Below are 24,981 nucleotides of genomic sequence, written 5' to 3'. Positions count from 1 at the left end.
TTGGCAGTTGTAAATTTTTTTGTGTTATCTTTATTTTAAAGTGATGACTTAGTTGTTTTCATGACCCTGGGACAATGGAGAATACCTAGGAAACTGTTGAACATACAATTATTTTCAAAGTTATATTTACTGAGGCAGCTGATACATAATATCAGAAATTTGGCTACCTCAAATACCAGAGGCATAGATTTAAGGTGAGAGGGGGAAAGTGTAAAGGAGGTTTGCAAGGCAATTTTTTTTTTAGACAGAGAGTGGTAGGTGCCTGGAATGTGCTCCTAGGGAGGTGGTAGAAGCAGATAGAATGGAAATGTTTAAGAGGCATTTAGATGGACACATGAACAGGCAATGGATAGAGGGGTATAGACCATGTGTAGACAGATGGGGTTAGTTTAAATTGGCATCATGGTGAGCACAGACAGTGTGGGCCAATGGGCCTGTTCCTGTGCAGTATTCCTCTATGTTCTTATTTTTAAAAGCTTATTGTTTTCATACATTTTTTTTTGGATCTTCCCACCATCTCTAAATTGGCTGAATTAGCAGCATTTTCTTTAATGTGACTAATTTGTATAATTGTGTCTCCATGAAGAACAAAGGATGTGGGTATAGGAGATGATTTTTATTTCCACTATAATGGGCAGAGCAAGGCCTGTTCAGCAGCATCTAATTGAGCTTAGTGATTAGCATTCATTTCAAAATAAAATTGTTGCACTGCTACTGCTAAATAAATAAGCAGTTTGCCAATAGAGATGTGGTGGTGTGGAAAAATTGGAGAATCCCGCACAAAATCAAATCCTTGGCAGCAAAAGCTTATTGTTTTAAAAATTATGAATTTAAAGGAGTCTTCTGTGTTATTTCCAAGGAGAGTTGGTTTAATTGCAGTGTATTCTGTGTCTGACCAGGTTTCATTCAAACACCACCAAAAAACAAATTAATGTCATTTATCACTTGCTCTTTGTGTATAACTTGTTCAGAAATAAAGTAATCAATTGACTTGAAGCACTTTAGGGTAGTCATTTTGCCAATCTCCGAAGCACTGTTCTAATGCTTGTTCTCTTGTTCATGAATTTTCTATTTAAATTGACAAAATAGCTTTTTCAGTCAATACTAGGGATAGATAGTTTTCACAGTGATTTCTGCACTTTGGTTCAACAGGTGTAACCAATGAAATTGTTTGTAAAGGTTCTGAATAGAACAGTTCTCAGGTGGCAGGTCTACGTGAACGTCTCAACTTTTTGAGCCAGCAACTGCCATAGGCAAACCCAATCTTCGGTCTTGAATACCCAGGAGACTTAATTGGATAGCAGTCAGGAAAAGAAACATAAGAAATTAATACGAATAGAGTAGGCTGTACTGCCCCTCAATGCACTCCAGTGTGTAATAAGATGGTGGTTAAAATTCTACAACACTCTCCTGTCCTATCTCCAGAATTCTGAAGAATTTGTCAATTTTATTGACTGTACTCATCATCTGAGCTTTGAAGTAGAGAATTCCAAAAATTAACAACTCAAATCACAGTCCTATGTGGCCAACTGCTAGTCCTAGCCTCTTCAACTATTGGATATAGTTCAGAACTCCAAGCCTATTAAGAAATTCATGTGTTTCCATGACCTCCTCATTTATCTAAACTTTAGGAAATATTGGCCATTCTATTCAACCTCCAGAAAGGTAATGCAAGTTTGATACCACAAATTGATCAAACTTGCATTACCTTTGGATTTGCCATTGAGCTTGATGACAGAGCAGTGACTTGTTGGAATGAGGTTCCATATATATTTTGGATCTGGCTCTCAGCTTAAAAACAATTGCTGACACTGTTTATAAAAGAAGAGTTGATTACTGTACTCTAAATGTTTTCAATTATTTGTCAGTTTAAATACTTTATTTATTTTTGTGTTTAAAGTAAGTTAGTTCTTGAAATTATTGAAATTTCTATGTATTTTAAATTTTTCTTTCAAAATATTTAAAAATTGTTAATAAGTCTTTGACAATCAGTACGTGTTGGGGCTGGAGAATAAGGATTTGCACTTAGCCAACTTGCTACTTGGAGCCCTCTCGACCATATTTGATGTCCATTGGTTGGGGTTTGTTCAGTTGCAAGTTTGATACCACATATTGATCAAACTTGCATTACCTTTGGATTTGCCATTTTGCATCTGGAAGTAGTAAGTGTTGGTGGTTAAGAACTGTAGATCATGAGACCAGGTGATGGGTTGGCCCATTATGCTCTGGCCCAATCTAAAGTCCCAATCTATTCTAGCCAACTTGCATCTTGTATCTCCAAAACTAGTAGGGTTTAAATTTGAAATTGTCTTTTCAGACTTGATTTAACATCACTTTTAAATTCAACATGATGTTATGTTTTGATCACTCTTTCCCATTGGATTCTTAAATATATATTTATATGTGAAGGGGCCAACTGAGCATATATATATGTATCTCATTAAAAGTACTGGATTTAAGAGCACCTGATAAGATATGATTTCTTTATTAGTCACATGTACATTGAAACACACAGTGAAATGCAACTTTGCATAGAATGTTCTGGGGGCACCCTGCAAGTGTCGCCACACTTCCAGCGTCAACATAACATGCCCACAACTCCTAACCCGTACATCTTTGGAATGTGGGAGGAAACCAGAGCACTTAGAGGAAACCCACACAGTCACGGGGAGAACGTACAAACTCCTTGCAGACAGTGACCGGAATTGAATCCGGGTTGCTGGCACTGTAATAGCATTACACTAACCGCTACAGTACCGTGCATGCTCCGTTGGCCCCTTCACATATTGATCCAGAGTTTGCAGTTATCATGACAGTTAAATTACTAGTGTCCAAAGTCATTACTGTATGAAACCTACAGCAACTTTTGGATTTCCTTCCATGGATGTTGAACATACAAATCCCAAGATTGATGTCCGCAATTCAACATGACTGCAGTGTGTGTTCTGATTATGTTTTTTTTGCTGTAATCTCCTCTAACTTGGATCCCTAATTTCTTCTTCAGCATGCAAAATGATTGAGAATAAGAGAATATGAGAACAAGTGGCCCTTTGTCCCACTAAATCTGCTGACTATCAAGCACCCATTTTTACACTAACTCTACCCTAACCCATTTTACTTTCCTTACATTCCCATCATCTCTCCTCAGATTCTACCACTTGTCTACACACTCAGGGAAACTTACAGTGGCGAATTAACTTACCAAACCAATTAACCTCCCAAAGATATGGGAGGAAGTGAGTGGAAACCCTTGTGGCCATAGGGGAAAAAACATGCAAGCTTTCCACAGACAGCACCAGAGGTCAGGATTGAACCCAGTTCGCTGGAACTGTGAGACAGCAGCTCTGGTAGTTGTGTCGCTGTGTCACTGTGCCACCCTAAATTGTTGTACTTGCACTGGCATAGCAGCAGTGAATAGCTTATTTAGCTAAGATACAGAATTAAACATAGAATTCTCCCAATTGGTATGGTGCTTTAACACGGCTTTAACAAGATAGGAATCTAGAAGAAACTGGCAGCAGAGTGATAAAGCAATATACTGTATAGTTTCAGAACTGTCCCTTGTCCTTCTCTCTTCTCCTTGCTTTTTCCCAAACCAATTAAATGATGATCTGTTAGATTGAAGGACGATATTGTGCACCCAATGCAATATCTAAAGGCAACTTAATTGTGGATTGATGTTTAAAAACAAAATAGATTGGTGGTAGACCATCAAGGATAATAAGAGACTTGACAATCATTTATCCATAGCACAGATTAATTCAAATTTGTTCTTGGATCTCAGTTTTCAATAGTAGAATCATCACTCCCTTTTGTACTTACTAAATTAAGTAAACAAATGATTAACCCAATAACTAAACATACAATATGAATATGGTTTCAATTTTGTAAATTTTTTGGATTGAATAAATTAATTTTATCAAGTCCTATCCAATCCAATTTTTTCTTTCAACCATCCAGAATTGATTTAGCTTTTTCTTTATGGAAAATGAAGGGAATAACATGCTTTTGTGATCTATTCATATAATTATCTTTTGTCTTTTGAACAGTTGTCTAATAAATACAATTTGCCTAGATCACTTTTTTTTTAGATATTTACAGATCAGAAATTTTTTTAAGTTATTTTACCTACTTTTCCGATACCACATAAAATTGAAATTACAGAAAAAAATTTAGGTTTTAATCCTTATCAGAAGGGCTTGATAGCAATAATTTATGATCTGATTATGAAAATACGTCTAGAGACACCTGATAAAATTAAGAATGAATGGGAAAGAGAACTCCAGATACCTTTACCTATAGAGACATGGAAGAAAATTCTCCAATTAGTTAATACATCTTCAATGTGTGCTAGACTCTCTGATACAGTTTAAGGTGGTTCACAGGACCCATATGTCTAAGGATAAGTTAGTCCGTTTTTATCACCATATAAATCCTATATGTGACAGATGTAATTCAGAGGTGGCTTCCCTGACACATGTTTTGGTCCTGCCCTCTTTTGGAAGAATATTGGAAAGACATTTTTAATATTATTTCAATTGTATTGAATATTGGTTTACCTCATCCTATTACTACAATTTTTGGGATACCAAGGATGGATTCCTGCCATTTATCCGCTTCAGCTTGTCGTATGATTGCATTTGTTACATTGATGGCCAAGAGATCCATTCTATTTAAATGGAAGGATCCTATACCTCCTAGCACATTTCAATGGTTTTCTCAAACTATAACATGTTTAAACTTAGAAAAAATTAGGAGTGGTACTGTTGATCCTTCGCTTAAATTTCAGGAAGTTTGGAGTCCATTTATTCAGTATTTCCATATGATGTAAGCAGACCTTTTTCGAATCCCTTTCTCGAATCCCTTTCAATAACCTTTGAATATAGAGGAGCGGAGCTAACAACATAATAATGTTTTTTTTTAACCAAAGAAGTAAGAGTCCAGCTTTTTTTGTTGAAGTTTTTGGTCTGCTTTTGTTTATTTTTTTAAAATTTTGGGCTTCTCTTTTCATATAATTAATTTTTTTTTCAAATTCTTTTTATCATGTTCACTTAGTAAGAGATTGGGAGGTTCAGATTATATATTTTACTCCCTGTGAGTGTATATGTCAACTGTTATTATTGTTATCCCGATCTCTTCGCACCATGTGTATAATCACTATTGTTATGTATATTCATTTGAAATTTAATAAAAAGATTGAAAAAGAAAGAAAGAATCATCAGATTTGTGTAAAACCTTTCAGTAAGGAAAATAAAAGAATTTTGACTTGTATAGCTTGTGGAATTACAAGAATAGAGTTTGAGGCGGCTCCATTATTAAACTTGCTTAAGACTTTTGCAAATACTGCAATGTGAGTTGGTTAAATTCTGTTATCAAATAATAAAATTAATATTTTTTCAGTTAATAATCCTTTTATAACATCTTCATGTGGATGATATTCAAATGCCAAATTTGTCTTCACTTTACATTATTACCAAAGATGTACTTCTCTTACCCTTAGGTCTTTTACCACAGTTGTTGGGTGTTGCTCCGGAGAAAGCCATTAAACTTACTGTAAGTGTTTATTTTGTATTTAATTCTTTGTTTTCATTTAGTTCTTTTTATTTGCTGTTTGCATCATAATACAATAACTAGAAATTCTACAAATTTATTCACCTCTTGAAGGTAATTGTGTTTTTCTCCATTGGTATGTAGGTATAGCTTGTACTTAGGAATAAATAGTGCTTTTGCATTTGACTTCTCAAAAGCAAAACTAATTATATTGTCGTTGTTTATTCTTCTTCTGAAAGTTGCTTACAAAATGTTCCTAGTGAGGTAGCCAAAGAGTGCTAATTATTACTAAGGCTGTGTATGGTAAACTGAACACTTTCTTTTTTCCATTGTCCATACCCATTTTATTCACACTGTTGCTGTAAACAGATGATCTGATACTTAATTTTTATAAATTTCTTAACTTATAGGACAATTAATTACTGTAGTATTTGAGCATTTATTTCATATGTTTATAAATCACTAATTAGTCATCTTTGCTATTGCAGAAATTTTGATAACTCAACTAGGATTTTATGAACATGTGTCACAATATTGTAATATTTGAATTAGATTACAGGGCATGTTTTAAAATAAACAGATCCTTCCTCAAAAATCTTATTAGAGCTATCAGTTCCTGACAGGATGCCTCTAAGTTTTCGTTTGTGTGACTTCTGTGTTTTGCTCTTCTTCCACAAGTTCCAACTTCACCCTCTCCTCTTGCCTCCTTCCCTTCAACAACCTGACCTCCCACCTCAGATTCTTGAAACCGTACCCAACCTATAGCTTAATATAGGGACAGCAGATGCCCAACTGTTGATACACTGAACCACATTTTTTTAAAAAATGGGACTCTAGTTATTTTTGAATTTCTTTGACTGGTCTTAATTGTTTGCACATTATTGCCAATTTTTGAACAAGCTTAAAAATAGTTGAAAAATAGGATACTTTTGGTGCTAGAATACCAGAAAATGCTCAGCAGTTTGGGTAGCATCTGTTTACTTTTTAGGTCAATAATGTTTCATCAGAACTGGAAAAAGTTACACATGTTCCAAGTAATAATCAGGTACTGAGGCAGGGAACGGGTGCATTGGGATGTTGGGTGGTTGAGCTTTTAAATATCTTTTAATATTTTTAGTTCTGCCATCCACACTGTTAGCACTGTTTAGTGAATAATCAGCAAACCTGCATAACTGGCACTTCATCTCATTGGCTAAGTCATTTATTCTGTAAATACTATAACTCTAGCATGGTTCTTGCAGGACCCAAGAAGGTGCATTCCAGCAATCTGAGCTTTTGTCCATCATCTCTGCACCCTGCCTCCTAATTCCTTAGACAAGTCAATAAATTGTCTTCAATTCCACGATATCTCAATTCTTCAAGTGCAAAATTATGAATCTGATTCCTAATTCTTCTTCAGCTTGCCTTATGTCAGAACCAATTGTACTTCTTTAGCAGATTGCCTCAGTTGCTAGGTGGAAATCACTTCCTTTCTATTGATACAGAATAGTTATTGGCCAAGCAAATATTATTCTCTGGGTAGCAATTCCAATGCACTCTGTGGAATACTGACTTTAAGTTATTTGTTCTTTCCAGAAAACTGGATTCATTATGATATAAAATTTCAAATATTCTTGGATATTATTACCATTTTCTTAATTTGAATTGAGAGCCACATCTTGTCAGAATGCACTTTACAACTATGGAATTTTTCATATTGATTTGCTGAAGGATTCTGTTTAATAACCTACCTCGAATAACTAATTTGAAATGTGTCAATATCCTTCCCATCCTCTGTCATCGTGAACCTTAATTGGTATTTGATAAACTCAAATATTTTTTCAAGCAGTTGTATCTTAGGGTTTGCTACGTTTTGTTGAATGGGTAGGCAGCAGATGCTAGCAGCTGGCTTTTAATCAGCAATTCTCCCACAGCGTGATGTTTTAGGCTGTCTATTAAACTTCATCTTGCATTCATTTTAATTATAGTTCTGGAATTGGTTAAAACTTTAAATTATGATACATTTATTCTGCAAGCTCCTTCAATCTAGAAAGAAACATGTTCTATTGTGTCAATGTAAATACTTAAATGGTTTTTTAAAAAAAAAATTGGTCTATAAGCTCAGGGAATTGTGTAGACTGTATTTTCATCTCTAGCACAACCCAATTTATTTTAATGGCCACATGCAAAACACAGAGAAATCCTTTCTTGCTTGAGTTATTTTTCGGACCCTGTGGGCAATATGGCTTCTGAACTATGCAATTCCATGATTTCATGCCTTTAATGTCAGTTGCTATGGGCATCCTAGTTTGCTAGTTGCATGTTTCCTGAAAGGTTATTGCAAGTGCTAAGTTTGGCCAATTATTAATCCCTTTGATGTTGCTTTTTAATCCACTGTTGAGATGTACCAATTTGTACATGTACTTATTATTTCCAACCTGATGCTAGACTATTATTGACACCAGTGGGAATCCCTGACTCATGACTGAGAGATCTGAGGTACAGATATTGACAATAGATCTATTTGCTTGGCACATTTTCTTTGTCCAGACTCTACTTCAGTCACACTGTGTGCTCTGCCACATGTCTACTTTTGTAACTACTTTTCAGTCAGTTAAGTTTTGTTTTGATACATTAATTTGCACTATGTTATATGAAACATGAGGCAAAACTTTAAGTACTTAATGTGTCAAGCTTGCATAAATTGGGTGTTTTAGAGGCAGAAAACAAAAGCTCCTACCCCCCTGCAATGATTTTTTATTCTTAGCTCATTCTTTGCCCTCCTTTCAATGTGTTCCATTTATGAAATCTCTGCATTTATACACCATTTTGAATCATGTCTGAGTTCAAATTCCAGGTGAAGGGTCTCGACCCAAAACCTTGACTGTCCATTTCCCTCCAGAGATATTGCCTGACCTGCTGAGTTCCTCCAGCATCTTGTTTTTGGCTCTGAGTTAGTTAATCAACTACTTCTCAGTCAACTTACAGTTTATATGATTGTATTCTCAATTCCATATATTTTAAATGAATATGATCTGTCTACAATGGTAAATTATTGAGTAAATTTTACTTTTTCAGATTATACATTACATTTCTAGGTAAATTAATTTGATTGGTTATGAATCTGTATAGTTATTTAATCTATCTTTCAGCACCTTATTATTGTAAGGGAATTTTTACCACCTGACAGTTAAGTGCTGGTTCTTGGTCTTTGCTTCCTTCATGCCTTATGAGTACTTTTAGACCGAGTACTCTGGAATTCACTGTATGTGTAGAGTTATTTTTAGGATTTAATGAAGGAAGTATAATTAATTAAAACATATGAATCTTGTTTGTTTCTTCATCTAGTTCAGCATTTCAATTGATATCATCTGTCAGGGATCAATCTCCTTAGCGTTTGGTTCCATTTCTTGGATTTTATAACATATTTTCTGTCTGTGAATGAAAACTGTCCAGCAACCCATGTAATTTTAGGATGGCTCAAATGGGCACTATCAGTCGATCATAATACATTTATTAAAAGGGCAGTATACATGTCTCCCACTGCATGAATAAACTATGTTTATATCTGAACGTATACATGACAAATACTTCATCTTGTTGTATCCTGCTTTATTAATGTTACTTTGTTTTTTGATGGAGAATATTTTAATTTGTGAAGTAAACATCTTGAAAAGAAGTAAAACAAAATCATTACTCCAGGTTGCAATTTAAATCACACAAAGTAATGGGCGTTTCTGTTGTGTTAATAGAAACACAACCAATGAATGGCAATTTTTTTCCTCTCAGTTGCAGCATGGCTCATTGTTTCTTGGAAGAAGGTAATGTGAGGGAAATTCTAGTGTTGAGCACTCTCTTCTTTCGATAAGTGCCACAGCCTGCTTGAAGGATGTGGTGCTGGGAGACTTGGTAAAGGTGAAGATGGAAGAGGAATTTGTTCTTCAATTAAAAGTATGCTATCTTATGTGAGTGCATTGTCCTATTAATAACATTTCTTATTGCCCATTTTCCCCTTAAACAGGTAAATGATTTTGTGAGAGACAAGTTCACTCAAAGAGATGGCTCGATTCCTGTACTTGCAGAAATCCTGGCTGGTGGCTGTGTAAGTATGTTATACGACGATTTTACATTTCTGCAATGTGTATTGAGAATATTATAATCGTGGAACTTTGAAGTTCAGATGAGTTGGCAAATTAATATTTTATGCAGATTGTTATACAAAATAAGTTATAACTTTAAACCTAATGTATGTTTTTAATAAAGTTGGCTAAGGTTGAACTTATGCTTATAAACCACTATATAAAAGCTGGCAAAAGAGTTGTAATCAGCTGTAGTAAGCATATTAGCCCTTAAATTATATAACAAAAATGATATTTTACTGAATTATTACCAGCTGAGGATAAAAATAAAAACTGTCAATTTTATGAGTAAACATAAACTGGAGTTTTGATTTGGATATAAATTAATTCAACATATCAATTCACATTGATTTATTTGACACACCTAAACCTTCATCTATATCTACAACAAATTTCCAGCTCTTTGCTGCCTTCCTTTCTGTTTCTCTTTTCTTCCAGTCATTTTCCCCTGATCAGAACATAATGATTCCCTTGTGATGCTCCATGGTGACCTTATTCTGAGTGTGCTGTCACACTGAGTGTAGTCCACATTCTTGATATTTAAGGGCTTTATTGATTTCCTTTTTTGTGTGTGTATGTGCACGTGCATGTCCATGTCAACCATGGTCCACCCTGAGGTTGGTTCCATCCCGTGATTGGTTTGCTCATCGTGTAGAGGGCTCATATGTGATTGGCAAGGCAACCTTCCAGGCAATATTTCCAGACAAGTCTCCTGTCCCTGATGACTTAGGTTATTACCATACATGCTTCTTAAACAACAAAGCTCAGGATTAGTAATATGCTTGCTAATGTGAAAGTGGTGTTCATGTATGGCTCCATCTTGACACTCAGCAGCAACTTCCTTAGCCCCACAGTTGAACAAAATCAGCTTAAAGGAATACATTCTCCTCTTCCCAGCTGCACATCCTGCTTTCCTCCAACAAGACACCAGTGGGAAGCTAAATACCATATTTTTCATGTCACAAAACAAATTTATATCCTGCTTCTCCACTGTTTCAAAGTTCTCTTTCAATCTTTTCCAGGACTTCAATTGAACACGACTTTTTAGTTATTCAGTTTTGCTCCTCAGTGGACCTATTTTTTAATTGATTCAGAGTAAAATATTTACCTGTTAGGTTAGTTAAATTTGCTGTATATAACATGTTATAAAGCAGTACAGGCTGTCCCTGGGCTACAAACGCCCAACTTGTGAACCCTGACATATGAAAAAGCTCCCATAATATTATTAAATTCAGAAGTTTGTTATACAATACGTACATACATTCATTCTTACCAATGGCAGAACTAGTGTCCTTTCTCTCCACTTTTAGTAACTGTTCTTATGAGTTTTATGTGCTTTTGATGCCATTCATCACAATACGGTGGAGGTATGATTGCCACATCAAATGAATTTTGTATACTTTCCGACTTGTGGACTAAATCGACCTATGGATATCTACAAAAATGGAAGCTGTTTGTTACCAGGTGACGGCCTGTATATTTTCTAATTTACCTCAGCACTTTACCTGCTGATACATAGAGTCATAGAATTGTACAGCATAGAAACAGGCTCTTAAGTCCACCACATCTATGCTGACCATCATGCCTATCTGCACTAATCCCACTTACCTACATTAATTCCATATCCATCTGCCTTGCTCATTAAGTACCTGTCCAGATGCCTCTTCATGTTGTAACTGTTCCTGCCTCCAGTGGCTTATTCCAGATACCAATTATTCTTTGTGTGAAAAATGTACTCCTCAGATTCCCTTTAAACCTCCTACCCCTCACCTTAAACATGTACCTTATAGTTTTAGACAACCCTACCGTCGGAAACAGACTCTGGCTATCAACCCTATCATTGCCTCTCATAATTTAATATACCTCTATCATGTCATTCTCTCAGTCTCATTGGCACCAAGGAAAACAGACCCAGCCTATCCAATCTCTCCTTGGAACTTAAGACCACCAATCCAAGCAACATCCATGTAAACATCTGCACCATCTCTAGCTTAATTGCATCTTTCCTCCAGTGTGGCAACCAGAATTGCTCACTATCCTCCAAGTGCAGTGAAACCAACATTTTGTACAACTGTAACTTGATGTCCCAATTCTTGTATTTAATTCCTCAGCTGATGAAGGCAAGCCTACCATATGGCTTCCTCATCATCCTGTCTTGCTGTGTTGCTCCTTTTAGTGAGCTGTGTACTTGTACCCCAAGGTCTCTCTTTTCAACCACACTCCCTAGGGCTGTCCCATTCACTGCCTGGCCCTGGTTTAACTTCCCAAAATACATCAGTAACCACTTGCCTGAATTAAATTCCATCTGCCATTCCTTTGCGCACTTTTCCTATTGATCAATATCCTGGTGTATCCTTAGGCAATCTTCTTCACTGTCCACTAAGCAGGTCCTCCCCAGGTTACGACAGGGTTCTGTTCCTGTGAATTGTTCGCAATCCAAACAGCTCACAAGTCGGAAATGCAGCCATGAACAGAGTTCCCACATGGCAGAAGGTGCCTGTATCCTTGCAGCAGCCAGCAAATCATACCTCCAGTTTCCCAAATACTCTTTCGTATGTACGAGCTGTACATAAGTTGCGTGTTCTTAAGCTGGGGAAGACCTACACCACCAATTTTGGTGTCACATGAAAAATGCATATTGTATCAAATGCATAATTTCTGTTGTATTTCCTGCAGAATTTTATTCTGTTATTTTCTATCACACTTCATGGCAACAGTCTTATTCTTTTTTCGTTTCACTTTATCTCCATTATCTCACTAAAATTATCAATAATGCTCAATAGTCAAGATCTTCCTTGAGGAGGAACCTACATAGTGGTCAGTGCACAAACTGCAACTTTTTTCTGGGGGACTTTTGCTGTTACTAGGGCAACACAAAAATTCCTCCACCTAATCTGCTGTTTTGCTTAGTCATTTTTGATCTCAAAGGAAGTACTCAAGAAGACCTTTCCTCACACATGTAAAAGTTCACTGTGAAGAAAAGTCTAATATGTTTCAATAAAGATGGATTTAAATCCTCACTGATTGAGAGAAGTGGTAGTCTGAATAATAAAAGGGTGGATAGTTTGAGAACTATATCATCTGTGCCAAGAAGCTACACCTTATTTCCATGGGTCTCAAATTATGACTTCCTGAATAGATTGGAAAAAACAATTTGATGGAAAACATGTTTTGAGCAGTCTTTGTTACTTCTGAGCTTGATGTGCACTAGTCATTTAATTTACTAGTTGTTGGATCTATACACTTTTTATTTCCCCAAATACTGACACTTACTCAAATTTCACTTGACTTGTATTTCCAGCATGTCTTCATATTCTTATAGTGTCCTCTGTCTCTCCATTAAAATCTATATACACAAAACTCGTGCCTTTTCCTTAATGCCATATTTTTCCTCAAAGAACTAGGTAAAATTTTTCAGACATGGCATTATTCTTACAGATCCATACTACCTATCTCTGTATTTTTCTAAGGATTAAGTGCATTCTGTATACTGGATTAGGGAAGTTTTCTCACTATATTGCTATTAGGCTGAGTGTGGTGCATAGTTTTGAACAAATGTGTTACAGTGACAACCCATGAATCTGGTAGTGTGATCTAGATGCAAGGGTGATTATAAGATTGTAGTCACAATTTATTTCTTCTCTGACTTTGAGAAAATAAACTACAGTAAAACTCCAATAATCCAGCAAACTCGGGACTTTGGTGAAGCTAGACTGCCAGATTTCCCGGACTGTTGGATGTTTTCCTGTTAATAACTCAAGCCATTTTAAATTCACCTTTTTAAGATGTAACAGCATAATAATCTTAAGATGTAACAGCATAATAATCTTTTTGGTGAACCAGGTGAGTTTAAAGAGAGTACTGGGAAATAGAACCCTGATGGGTTCGTAAGGAGCGTGGGAACAGCACCCAATTATGTTTAAAAGGAGCTTAATAACAGAGCCCTGGTGAGGTTAAGTTATGATGCATCTCTACAGAGCTCTGGTTAGGCCACATTTAGAGTATTGTGTGTAATTCTGGTCACCTCACTATAGGAAGGATGTCGAGGCTTTAGAGAGGGTGCAAAGGAGGTTTACTAGGATGCTGCCTGGATTAGAGGGCATGTGCTATCAGGAGAGGCTGGACAAACCTGGGCTCTTTTCTCTGGAGCCGCGGAGGCTGAGGGGCGATCTATTGGAAGTGTAAAAAATAATGAGGGGCATAGATAGGGTGGACAAGCAATATCTTCTTCCCATTATTGAGCGATCCAATACCAGAGGGTAAACATTTAAGGTGACTGGGTAGGTTCAGAAGAGATATGAGGGGTACTTTTTTTTAAACTGAGAAAGTGGTGGGTGCTTGGAATGTGTTGCCTGATAGTGTGGTGGAGGCAAATTCATTGGTGGCTTTTAAGAGGGGCTTGGATGGGCACATGAATGAGAGGAAAATGGAAGGATATGGGCAATCTGTAGGTAGGAGGAATTAGCTATGTTGGCACAACATTGTGGGCTGAAGGACCTGTTCTGTGCTGTACTGTTCTATGTGTGGGAGCTGAATCTCAGTGAGTTTCTAAGGAGCATGGGTATGGTGCCCAAGTAAGTTGAAAGGGAGTGTGGGAATTGAGGCCTCTGTGCATTTAAAGAGAATGTAGGAAAGGGGTCCTGGAGAGTTAAAAGGTGTGTGTGAGCAGGGCTGCAGTAAGTTTAAAAGGAGTGTGGGAAATGGGCCCTGGTGAGTTTAACAGATGTTTGGGAAGCAGGGCCCTGGTGAGTTTAACAGATGTTTGGGAAGCAGGGCCCTGGTGAGTTTGTAAGATGCATGGGAATGGGGTCCCAATAAATCTAAAAGGTGTATTGGAAACGTTAGAAATAGATAAGGTAAGGCTAGGAATTAACTGGGAAATCTTGAACAAATTAGGTTCAATATAAAAACAGAAGACAGGAAACATAAAGAAAAAGGCATACAATAGAGAAATCTAAGTTTATAATGAAAAGGAAGAAATCTAGATGAACTTAAGAGAAAAATTGAGCATGAAGAGGATGTATAATGGTGAATGTAGAAACAAAAGATGGTGAGAGTATAGCTAGATGCCAAATATTCGTGATTTCTGAAGAACGGGATAGCAGATTATCAGTTTTACTGTACTTGGAATTGCATCTCAGAGAAAGGCTATTCAGCCCAATTGGTTCGGCCTGTAATATTTTTCCCCGCAGGGTTAAGTTTATCCTACTTCATCTGATCTTATCAGTATTTCCTCCTATTTTCCCTCGTACTTATTCAGCTTCCCCTTTAATCACAGCTAAAGCATGGACCTGCTGCTTTTTCCACTTCTAAGTTCCACAAAGCTTTTCAGTGCTACTACTTTACAATTTTCCATTAAATTATATTGTTTTATCCTCTTGTACTATTTCATTCCCAGTGCCACACTTTTCCATCTAAAATTGAATACAATTTGGTATTTAGTTTGTCCTTCATCCTCCATACTAACATTTTCTTCTTTAAATGACTACCTGTTCTTTAGCCATTCTTTTACCTCGTGCATATTGTCAAAATCCTTCACTCGTCTTTGCTCATATCCTTTTAATCTGCTTCCTACATTCAACCTGATTTGTTTGTTCTATTTATTATATGTCAGTTACCTTTTTCTTAATCTGCCATTTAAGTTTTAATTACTCAACCTGGAAACTCAATTTCACACAAATATGTCCAGTTCTTTCACCATCACTGTCTTTTGTTTCTACATTCACCATTATACATCCTCTTCATGCTCAACTTGTCTCTTCAGTTCATCTAGATCACTTCTTTTTTAACATAAATTTAGATTTCGCCATTGTATGCCTTTTTTCTTTGTTTCCTGTCTTCTGTTTTTATATTGAACCTAATTTGTTTAAGATTCCCCAGTTAATTCCTAGCCTTACTTTATCTATTTCTAATGGTTACCGTATCTTCAGATCTTTCACTTGCAGAATAGGATTCTTGCCCCCAAAGAGCCCAATTTCCAATAACATTCGACAATAACAATGACACCACACTGCCACAATTCCAGTGCCTTCACGTTACTATGCTCCCACCATTACTGCTTCCTGGAATAAAATTCAATGTACAGCATATGCATCCAGCTCACCCTGATGATCAGTGCATAGGGAGGTGGCCAATATTTTTCTCTGAACCAATCCAGTTAAGCAAGAGAATCAGATCCTTAATTGCATTGCTATTAAATGGGACCTTATTGTACACATTTTTGAAAGCTACATTTCTCATGTTACAACTGTTGCTATAATTAAAGGTGTTTAATAGGCTGTGGAACACTTTGAGATGTTAAGGATGTGAAATGCATTTTATAAATCCAGGTTCTTTTTCTTTCTTTATTGTATAATTTATAGGCATCATTATACTCTTAAGTTCACAGCAGTATACAAAATGGAAATTCTACTTGCCTGATAAATGTTGTATTTGGCTAACAGCAATTCAGAATTTCTAATTGTCCAGGTAGAACTGAAACCAATAGGGTTTTCTACTGAGAGCCGTGACAGATATGCCAGTAGCTAGGCAAGTGCCGCTTTCCACTCAGCATTGCACCAGCTATGGGACATCTATGCTGTCCAGTCAGACTTCACGTTCCAGCAGGGCGTCATGAATTTATACAGATTTCAGTCTTCAGGCTGGGAAATCCGCCCAGTGAGCCCACGCCAAATATACTTGCACAAGCGCAGCATGTCCAGTGAAACCACTGGGAGAAATCGGCTGCTGGAAGAAATCAGTAAAGGCTTTTACTTGATTTAATTAAGCTATTTTAAGGGTTTTAATGTTTTGTGTGTATTACCCTTTTACCTTTAAATTCATTATAACAATTATAATTTTTTAAACAATGCATGTGATTTTAAACAGGTGCTGGGTGATCGTGAATGTTTGTGAATATCAAAAACATTCCTTGTAAACAAATGATTGACAGCCTGGTGGGTAGGCAGTGGTTGATGGTGATAGTGCCTTGGCTTCCAGTTAAGGGCTTTGTCTAGGATCATACAAGAAACAATGCTGTGGTCTTGACCCAGGTAGCTGGCAAGCTCTGGGTAGTGGAAGATCTTTCATGTTTGCAGTACATAATTCCATCAGTGATTCAGCTGGTATGAACAGTGAGAATGAAACCATTCCTTTGATCCCTGAGTTGAAATTGTTGATTTTTGAAAAACAGATCCTTGTGATGCCTCTCAGATTTGTAGTTTTTAATTCAGTACTTTTCTTTCTCCAGTATTTTGCATTAAATGCAAACTGCTCAAGAAGAATATTTGACTTGAAAGTAGTCACGTTCTTAAAGTTAGGCATTGAACTTCATTTTTCAAATTACTGCAAAATAACAAGCAGTTTGTACTGAAAGTAATCAATAATCTTCAAAATCTTGTTTTCCCAGACATTTTGTCTCACCCTAATTTAAAGTTAATTTTAGTAAAGGAAAACAGCAAAATTAATTTGTTGAACTTTGCAGGTTAAATAGAAATTACAGTATATTATTCTGATATATTGTAGAAATCCTTTGAGGCGTTTCCTAAGTGGACCTTCATCTGTGAACTCATATAGTAAGTCTCAGGATGCTATTTCACATTGGAGGGATAGAGTCACGGTGAGCATGTTCCTGGGTTTAGTTGACATCTTAATATTAGACTGGTCTAGGAGGTCAAAGCTCAGCATTAATTAGTTCCCTTGGACCATCTGTAGTAGAACTGTATGCAACCACAACCTGTACCTTCATGCTCAGCACATCTCTCATTGCTCCATCACTGTATTGTATGTATTGTGTACTTTAAAAATGAAAAGCAAATTTAATGAAGATACCAGATAGCTAAACACAAATTCTGGGATATCTTGATCCAATGATAGCTGGAGTGGAGAAAGGCTCCACAGATCTATCTTTTTCAGTTAAGAATGGTGAGGGACAACTGAACTGGTTAATAGGAAACAATATGATTCCATGAAGTCGTTTGCAGCAAATGGCTGAAAATGTAACTATTCTCAACAAAGAGAGAACAAGCCAGCATAAGATTATTCTGTGGTGCACACCATCATAGGTACCACAATCCAGTCTATTCAGTTCATCTTATCAGGTTAATGCATGCCGAGACCTGATGACCTTAGTCCTGTAGTGCTAAAGGTTTCTGCAGTAGTCATTTTCTTAGTCCCACCCTATCAGCCTCTTCTCAATTGTTAGTTTAAGGGGTTTCAACAATGTTGTCATCAGTCAGTACATAACTACCAATAGTCTACTTCTAATATTCACTGTGGATTCTACCAGACCTAATCAGCTTCACACCTCATCAGAAACTCAATCCATATGGAATGGAAGAAAGTTGAAAGTCTGCTCTCAAAATCAAGCCAACACTGATTCACTATTCTAAGAGAAACAGAGGTTAATGTTTCAGGTTGGTAAGTTTATATCAGAACTGATAGAAGACTGTCGACCTGAATCATTAACTCTGTTTCCCTTGTCACAGATGCTGCCCGACTTGCTGAGTATTTCCAGCATTTTCTATTTTTGATGCGGCATGGTGCCTATAGTCTGCAACAATCAAAAGCAGAAATGCAGAGCCCTCCAGTGATTGTAGCCATATCTGAATTATCCTGTGCCCAGTATTACAGCTACTGTTTGGTGATCTCAAAGTAACTCGTAACAATGTTTGCTGTCCTTTGCTTCCCTTATCATAATATTTATTAATTGTATCATGAAAATTTCTGCTCAACCACATTTGGAAATTGCCTGGTCTAATGGATTCTACATGTCAAGACTATAACATTTCACTGACACAGATTTCCTTTGAATTGCTGTTGAAAGACTAGTTTTGGACGTAACAATGGATGTCATATTGCTGAACTTTCTGGGGTCTTCTTTGGTTGGAATATATGTTTACCTTGGTGTTCTTATTGTTTTGGTATGACAGCTATGATTCATTTGAAATGGATGCTTCTGAAGATTTTCTTTCTTTTACCGGAGGATTGGAGGGTGGCGAATGTTGTCCCCTTGTTCAAAAAAGATAGTAGGGATAGTCCAGGGAATTACAGACCAGTGAGCCTTACATCTGTGGTGGGTAAGCTGTTGGAAAGGATTCTTAGAGATAGGATCTATGAGCATTTAGAGAATCATGGACTGATTAGGGACAGCCAGCATGGATTTGTGAGGGGAAGATCTTGCCTCACAAGCCTGATAGGGTTCTTTGGGGAGGTGACCAGGAAGATTGATGACGGTAGTGTAGTAGATGTGGTCTACATGGATTTTAGTAAGGCGTTTGACAAGGTTCCGCATGGTAGGCTTCTTCAGAAGGTCAGAGGCCAAGGGATCCAGGGGGGTTTGGCCATGTGGATTCAGAATTGGCTTGCCTGTAGAAAGCAGAGGGTTGTGGTGGAGGGAGTGCATTTGGATTGGAGGGCTGTGACTAGTGGTGTCCCACAGGGATCGGTTCTGGGACCTCTACTTTTTGTGATACTTATTAATGGCTCGAATGAGGGGGTGGAAGGGTGGGTTAGCAAGTTTTCAGATGACACAAAGATTGGTGGTGTTGTGGATAGTGTGGAGGGCTGTCGAAGCTTACGGAGGGATATTGATAGGATGCAGAGCTGGACTGAGAAGTGGCAGATGGAGTTCAATCCGAAGAAGTGTGAGGTGGTACACTTTGGAAGGACAAACTCCAAGGCGGAATACAAGGTAAATGGCAGCATTCTGGGCAGTGTAGAGGAGCAGAGGGATCTGGGGGTTCATATCCACAGATCACTGAAAGTTGCCTCACAGGTGGATAGGGTAATTAAGAAAGCTTATGGGATGTTAGCTTTCATAAGTCGGGGGATCGAGTTTAAGAGCCGCGAAGTAATGATGCAGCTTTACAAAACTCTGGTTAGACCACACTTAGAGTACTGTGTCCAGTTCTGGTCGCTTATTTATAGGAAGGATGTGGAGGCGTTGGAAAGGGTGCAGAGGAGATTTACCAGGATGCTGCCTGGATTAGAGAGTATGGATTATGACAAGAGACTAAGGGAGTTAGGGCTTTACTCATTGGAGAGGAGGAGGATGAGGGGAGACATGATAGAGGTGTACAAAATATTAAGAGGAATAGATAGAGCCGACAGCCAGCGCCTCTTTCCCCAGGGCACCAATACTCAATACAAGAGGGCATGGCTTTAAGGTAATGGGTGGGAGGTTCAAGGGAGATGTTAGAGGGAGGTTTTTCAGCCAGAGAGTGGTTGGTGCATGGAATGCGCTGCCTGGGGTGGTGGTGGTGGAGGCTGATACGTTGGGCAAGTTCAAGAGATTGTTAGATAAGCATATGGAGGAATTTAAGATAGAGGGATCCATGGGAAGAAGGGGTTAGATAGTCTTAGGAGTGGTTTGAAGGTCGGCACAACATGGTGGGCCGAAGGGCCTGTATTGTGCTGTATTGTTCTATGGTTTTTATACCTTGTCCCCATTTTGTGGAATCTAATCACAGGGAAGATTAATGATGCATTGACTTTTGCTGTGACAACTCTACAACTTTATCCCCATATTGTTTAGTAGGATGTCTTAAAATATCTTAAGTAAATGCATATGTTAATAAGGTAAAACATGATGGGGGAAGCTGGAATGAATCAAAATTAGAATGTAAGTTCTAATGTTTAATTTTTTTCTAATTCTCTCAGGCTGGAGGTTCTCAAGTAATCTTTACAAATCCACTGGAAATTGTGAAAATTCGATTGCAAGTCGCAGGAGAGATTACCACTGGTCCCAGAGTCAGTGCACTTTCTGTAATGCGTGACCTTGGATTTCTGGGTTTGTACAAGGTGGGTGGTTCCTGTGATAACAGCTGACCTTATAAGTAGGCTATATCAGACATTTAAATTTATTGGTAATTGACAAAAATGGCTGTTTTTTTTGTCATTTTTTGAATTTTTGAATTATTCAACGTCATGTGTTTATTGGATGATCTCTCACCAGCACACAGCATTCAATCAAAATTCAATGTTCTATGTTGACACATATTGGTCAAGAACCAATGAAAATGTATTTAAATCGCTCCTCATACATGTTCTGCTGCTCAGTATCACCAGTGTTGATCTTCTATCTTGTCAACTGTTCTAGCTGATTCCCATCTGTCTTGATTCTCTTGATATCCAAAAATATGGTGACGTTCAGCTTCAATGAGCTGAACATTCACAGTTCTCTGGGATGAGAATTTCAAAGATCCACATTTTCCCTTATCCTGAGCACCTGATTGTATTCTAGGCTCTGAAGCCATTGGAAACAGTCTCTTAACATTTGTCCTGCCAGTCCCTCTCAGAATCTTATACTGTAGGTTTCTCAATTTTTTTATGAAGTCCAGTGATTATTGTTCCATCCTACTTGGTCTCTCCAATAGAATAGAGACACAAGAAACTGCAGATGTTTGTTTCTCCAATAGCATAACCTCCTCATCCCATAATCAATCTAATGATTTGACACTGTACCCTGATCTGGGTGACCAAAACTGTGTATACTATTCCCAGTGGGGTCTCACCAAAGCTTTCATAATTGCATCCAAACTTCCTTACCATTTGTAATCCAAATACTTTGTAAAACAAAATACACCATTTACTTTTCTAATTGATTGCTATACCTGAATGTTAATTTTTCACTTTTTTTGTATCTGGACATCTAGTTCTCCCTAATATATACTGGTACTGGTTTCTCATCATTTTCTGTTCTTCTACTGAAATAGCATCAACTTTATCCATATTATATCCAATCTGTTGCCTTCTTGGACACTTCTGGCTTCTTTACTGCTGTTGTCAGCAAACCAGAATACAGGCTGCTCTGAAATATTTCATTGTTTTGGAATTCATCTGCTAATATTTATTTATTTTTAAATTTCTGATTCTATCCATCTTTGGTCACCACTGTATTTTTGTTTACCTGCAGAGAGATGTTTGATTATTAATGGTTGCATTCCTTTCATTATGAGCTTCACAATGTTTTCCACTGATTCATTAATTTTCTATAAAATCTGGAGGATAGGTTGCATCTGTGTATTAGTTGTGCCCTTCTCCTCACACTTAGTGACTTAAATTTTTGAGTGATTGAAGTCCACATGATTGTGAGCTGCTGACTTTACAAATAGTACTGGTGTGGGGAAATTGCTGTCCAGATGGTAAGGCTTGCAAAGCTAGAACCTTGCAGCCTTTGTGGATGGCAACGCACTAGGTAAAAAACATAGTGCTTCAACATTAAGGCAATGGAAGGGGCTGGACCCTGAGGAATTATGTGCACAGAAAAGAAGTCAAATAGATGGATCTGGTTCTGGTTTAGAGTGCAATGGTGGTGAGAGTAAACATATGATGGATCTTAAAGCAATGAGTAAACTGCTGTAAGAACTCAGTGGGTCGAGCAGCATCTTTGGAGGTAAAGGGATGGTCAACTTTGTGTCGACACCCTGCATCAGCACTGGGAGTGTAAAGGTTTAAAGGGAAAATAGCCAGTATAAAGAGGATGTCCAAAATTGCCCACAATATCCATTGCCTTTACCAATGGTCATCATTAGGTCTCCATGAGTGAAGAACTATAAAACCCGTATTAGCCTCTTAATCTGCATATACTGGCTTTATCTACCTGCATTATTTGGATGCACATATTTCTCTACTTGGTACTTTTCCATACTCCTCATTCTTTTTACATTCCCTCATTTTAAGCCCTCATTTATCAACATTTAAATTGCCTCTTTATCATATGCCTCCCTGAGTTTCTCATTTTATCCTCTGATTTCTATTATTTGGTTCCTATAAATATTTAAAATTTGTGCTGTTATTCTAGAACTGTGATCCTACATGGACATAAGAACCTCTAAGTATTCTGATAAAATTAAGTAGTTTGTATAAGTTTATAAAATAGAGAATTAAAAGTGACATGAGGAAGTGCAAGGTTGGAATCAGGAACACACTGGCTGCAGATGTGGTGGAGGCAGGTTCCCATTGTGTCCTTTAAGAGGTAATTGGATAAATATATGGTGGAAAAAAAAATTGCAAGGCTATGGGCAGAGCCAGTGAGTGGAACTAAGAGTTTCTCTGGTTGATAGCTGATATGGGCATGATGGGCTGAATGGCCTGCAGTGCCGTAACCATTCTAATATGCTGCCTATATAATTGTGAATTCAGATTGTCAGGGGTTTTAAAGTGACAGAATTTGAAGTTAACATTTAATATTGAGTCAACATTTTTATTTGAATGTGATTAATTGATGATCATTTGATGGCTAAGAAGTTTCAGCTTGTGTCTAAATTTTGATTTTTGTTTGCTTATGATAGGGCGCAAAAGCGTGTTTCCTTCGTGATATCCCATTCTCTGCAATCTACTTTCCAGTTTATGCTCACACTAAGCTATCCTTTGCAGATGAGCAGGGTAGGTTGGGCCCATTGCAGCTTCTTGCAGCTGGTGCTTTTGCAGGTAAGAATGGCTCAAATTAGTAATGAGTTTTCATTTTGTTGGTTGGGATTTAATATTACATTTCTGCATTTTGCATCAGAATTGCATTGTATTTGTTCGTATTAGGCATTTAAGCTTTAATTTTACAGTTTAGTAACTTGAGAATGTATTATGTATTTCAGACTTTTTGTAGTGAATATGGTAACTGAAGATTAATATTGCTGTTATATTAATAATTTCCATTTGCTTAACAATTCTTATTTGCAGGCTACTTGAGTCTATTCCTTATTAGTCCTCCTCAGCCTGGTCAACATTTTCTCTTGTTAACATCATTGAAGTATATCGCCTGGTCATTTACCTCATAGTACCTTATTGTGTATAAATTTTGTCGTCATATTCTGTGCATTCCAATAGTGTCAACATATTATTTAAGTACTTTGGTGCTTTTCACATCAAAGGATGTCCTATGGAAATGCTGGTTCTTTTGTAAGTGGGAAAAATTTGGAACTTTTTCATTAATGCAGTAATCAATGACATTGGTCCCACAAGCCATTCCCCTCTTACTCAGTCAACCAGACCAATGTCATCATAAGAATTTGTCCTCATGTAATGATTAGATTTTAATATCAGAAAATAGAACAGGAGACTGAATATAGTTTATATCCATAATATAACATGGTTATTCCATTTTATTTTAGGTATTCCGGCTGCTTCGTTAGTAACTCCTGCAGACGTCATCAAAACAAGACTCCAAGTAGCAGCTCGTGCTGGGCAAACTACCTACAGTGGTGTTATTGACTGTTTCAGAAAGATCTTCAGAGAGGAAGGTCCTAGAGCTTTTTGGAAGGGAGCAGGAGGTATAGAGATGTTTAATTATTTTGATAGCAAGTCTTGAAATAGTAAACATCAATCAATATACTAATCAAACAGTCAACTATAATGTAGAGATTTACTTTTTTATTTTGCTCACAGCCCGAGTCTGCCGGTCCTCTCCTCAGTTTGGTGTAACTCTGGTGACATACGAACTTTTGCAAAGGTGGTTTAATATTGACTTTGGGGGAATGTAAGTACGCTTTTGAAACCTTTTAACAAAATATTTCTTGCCATTTCTTAATTTCTAATCCTTAAAATCAAACATTTCCAGGCAAAATTTACTTTCAGTGCAGTACAACATAATACAGTTATGAAAGGTTCCCAATATTTATTAATCTATGAAATTCCTTTCTGCCAAGAACTTATAACTTCAGCAGGGACATCATCTACTTCTGAGGTTTTTATCCAGTGGTATATGGCTTTTTCAATTCTTTTAAGTCAGGAGTGGTTGCAGGGTTTGCCTAAGTAGTTTGCTGAGCTGTCAAAGATGGAGTCACAGTTAAGGAAATCTTTGAAGCAGGTGCCTGTCCCCCTCTTTGTCCTTGATGATAAGTTCACCTGCATTCTTGGCTGTCAGCAGCAATAACCTTAGGATGTGTAAGGTCGTGGTTATTAGCAAGTTGCTGGACCTCCAGCATGGAGAGTGCACGCAATCTATTCTTTAAGTTGCATGTAATCTGTTGGACCTCAGCCTTTAGGTCCCCTTGGAACTTGTTTATCCACCTTGAAGCATTGTGGATTTTCCAATCTTAAAAATGTCTTGGAAATGGAGGAAGCAAATATTATAAAGCAATTAATAATGCTTTATGCTATGCATTGGTTAGTTAGCACTTGGCTCACCTCATCAGATCAATCATGGTGCTTTCTGGTAGCGAAGCAAGATAGTGAACTTTGGGACAGTCCAGACCCCATGGAGATGGTATGTGTCCTATCGGTAGGGGTCGTGAAGTTGTCTATCAGCTGCCATCTGAGAAGAGCTATTTTTGTGGAATCTTGAGACCATCAACATTGATTTCTTTGCAGCAACATTTCCTTTGCCACATTTGTTTTG

General features: G+C 37.3%; 1 protein-coding gene across 1 annotated transcript in view; it reads left to right on the top strand.

Annotated features, from left to right (window-relative positions):
- Positions 1–24,981, top strand: part of slc25a12 (solute carrier family 25 member 12) — an 84,916-nt gene that overhangs the window by 55,353 nt on the left and 4,582 nt on the right. Inside the window, exons 12-17 of the mRNA XM_052027390.1 lie at positions 5,501–5,553; positions 9,551–9,631; positions 20,307–20,447; positions 22,940–23,078; positions 23,756–23,914; positions 24,030–24,120. Coding sequence (XP_051883350.1) covers positions 5,501–5,553; positions 9,551–9,631; positions 20,307–20,447; positions 22,940–23,078; positions 23,756–23,914; positions 24,030–24,120 — 664 coding nt within the window. The remainder of the gene's footprint in view (positions 1–5,500; positions 5,554–9,550; positions 9,632–20,306; positions 20,448–22,939; positions 23,079–23,755; positions 23,915–24,029; positions 24,121–24,981) is intronic.

This window comes from Pristis pectinata, chromosome 1, assembly GCF_009764475.1.
Source record: "Pristis pectinata isolate sPriPec2 chromosome 1, sPriPec2.1.pri, whole genome shotgun sequence".
In the NCBI taxonomy this organism is placed as follows: domain Eukaryota; kingdom Metazoa; phylum Chordata; class Chondrichthyes; order Rhinopristiformes; family Pristidae; genus Pristis; species Pristis pectinata.
The sequence above is the reverse complement of the archived record's forward strand: the minus strand, read 5'-3'. Positions and strand labels throughout refer to the sequence as shown.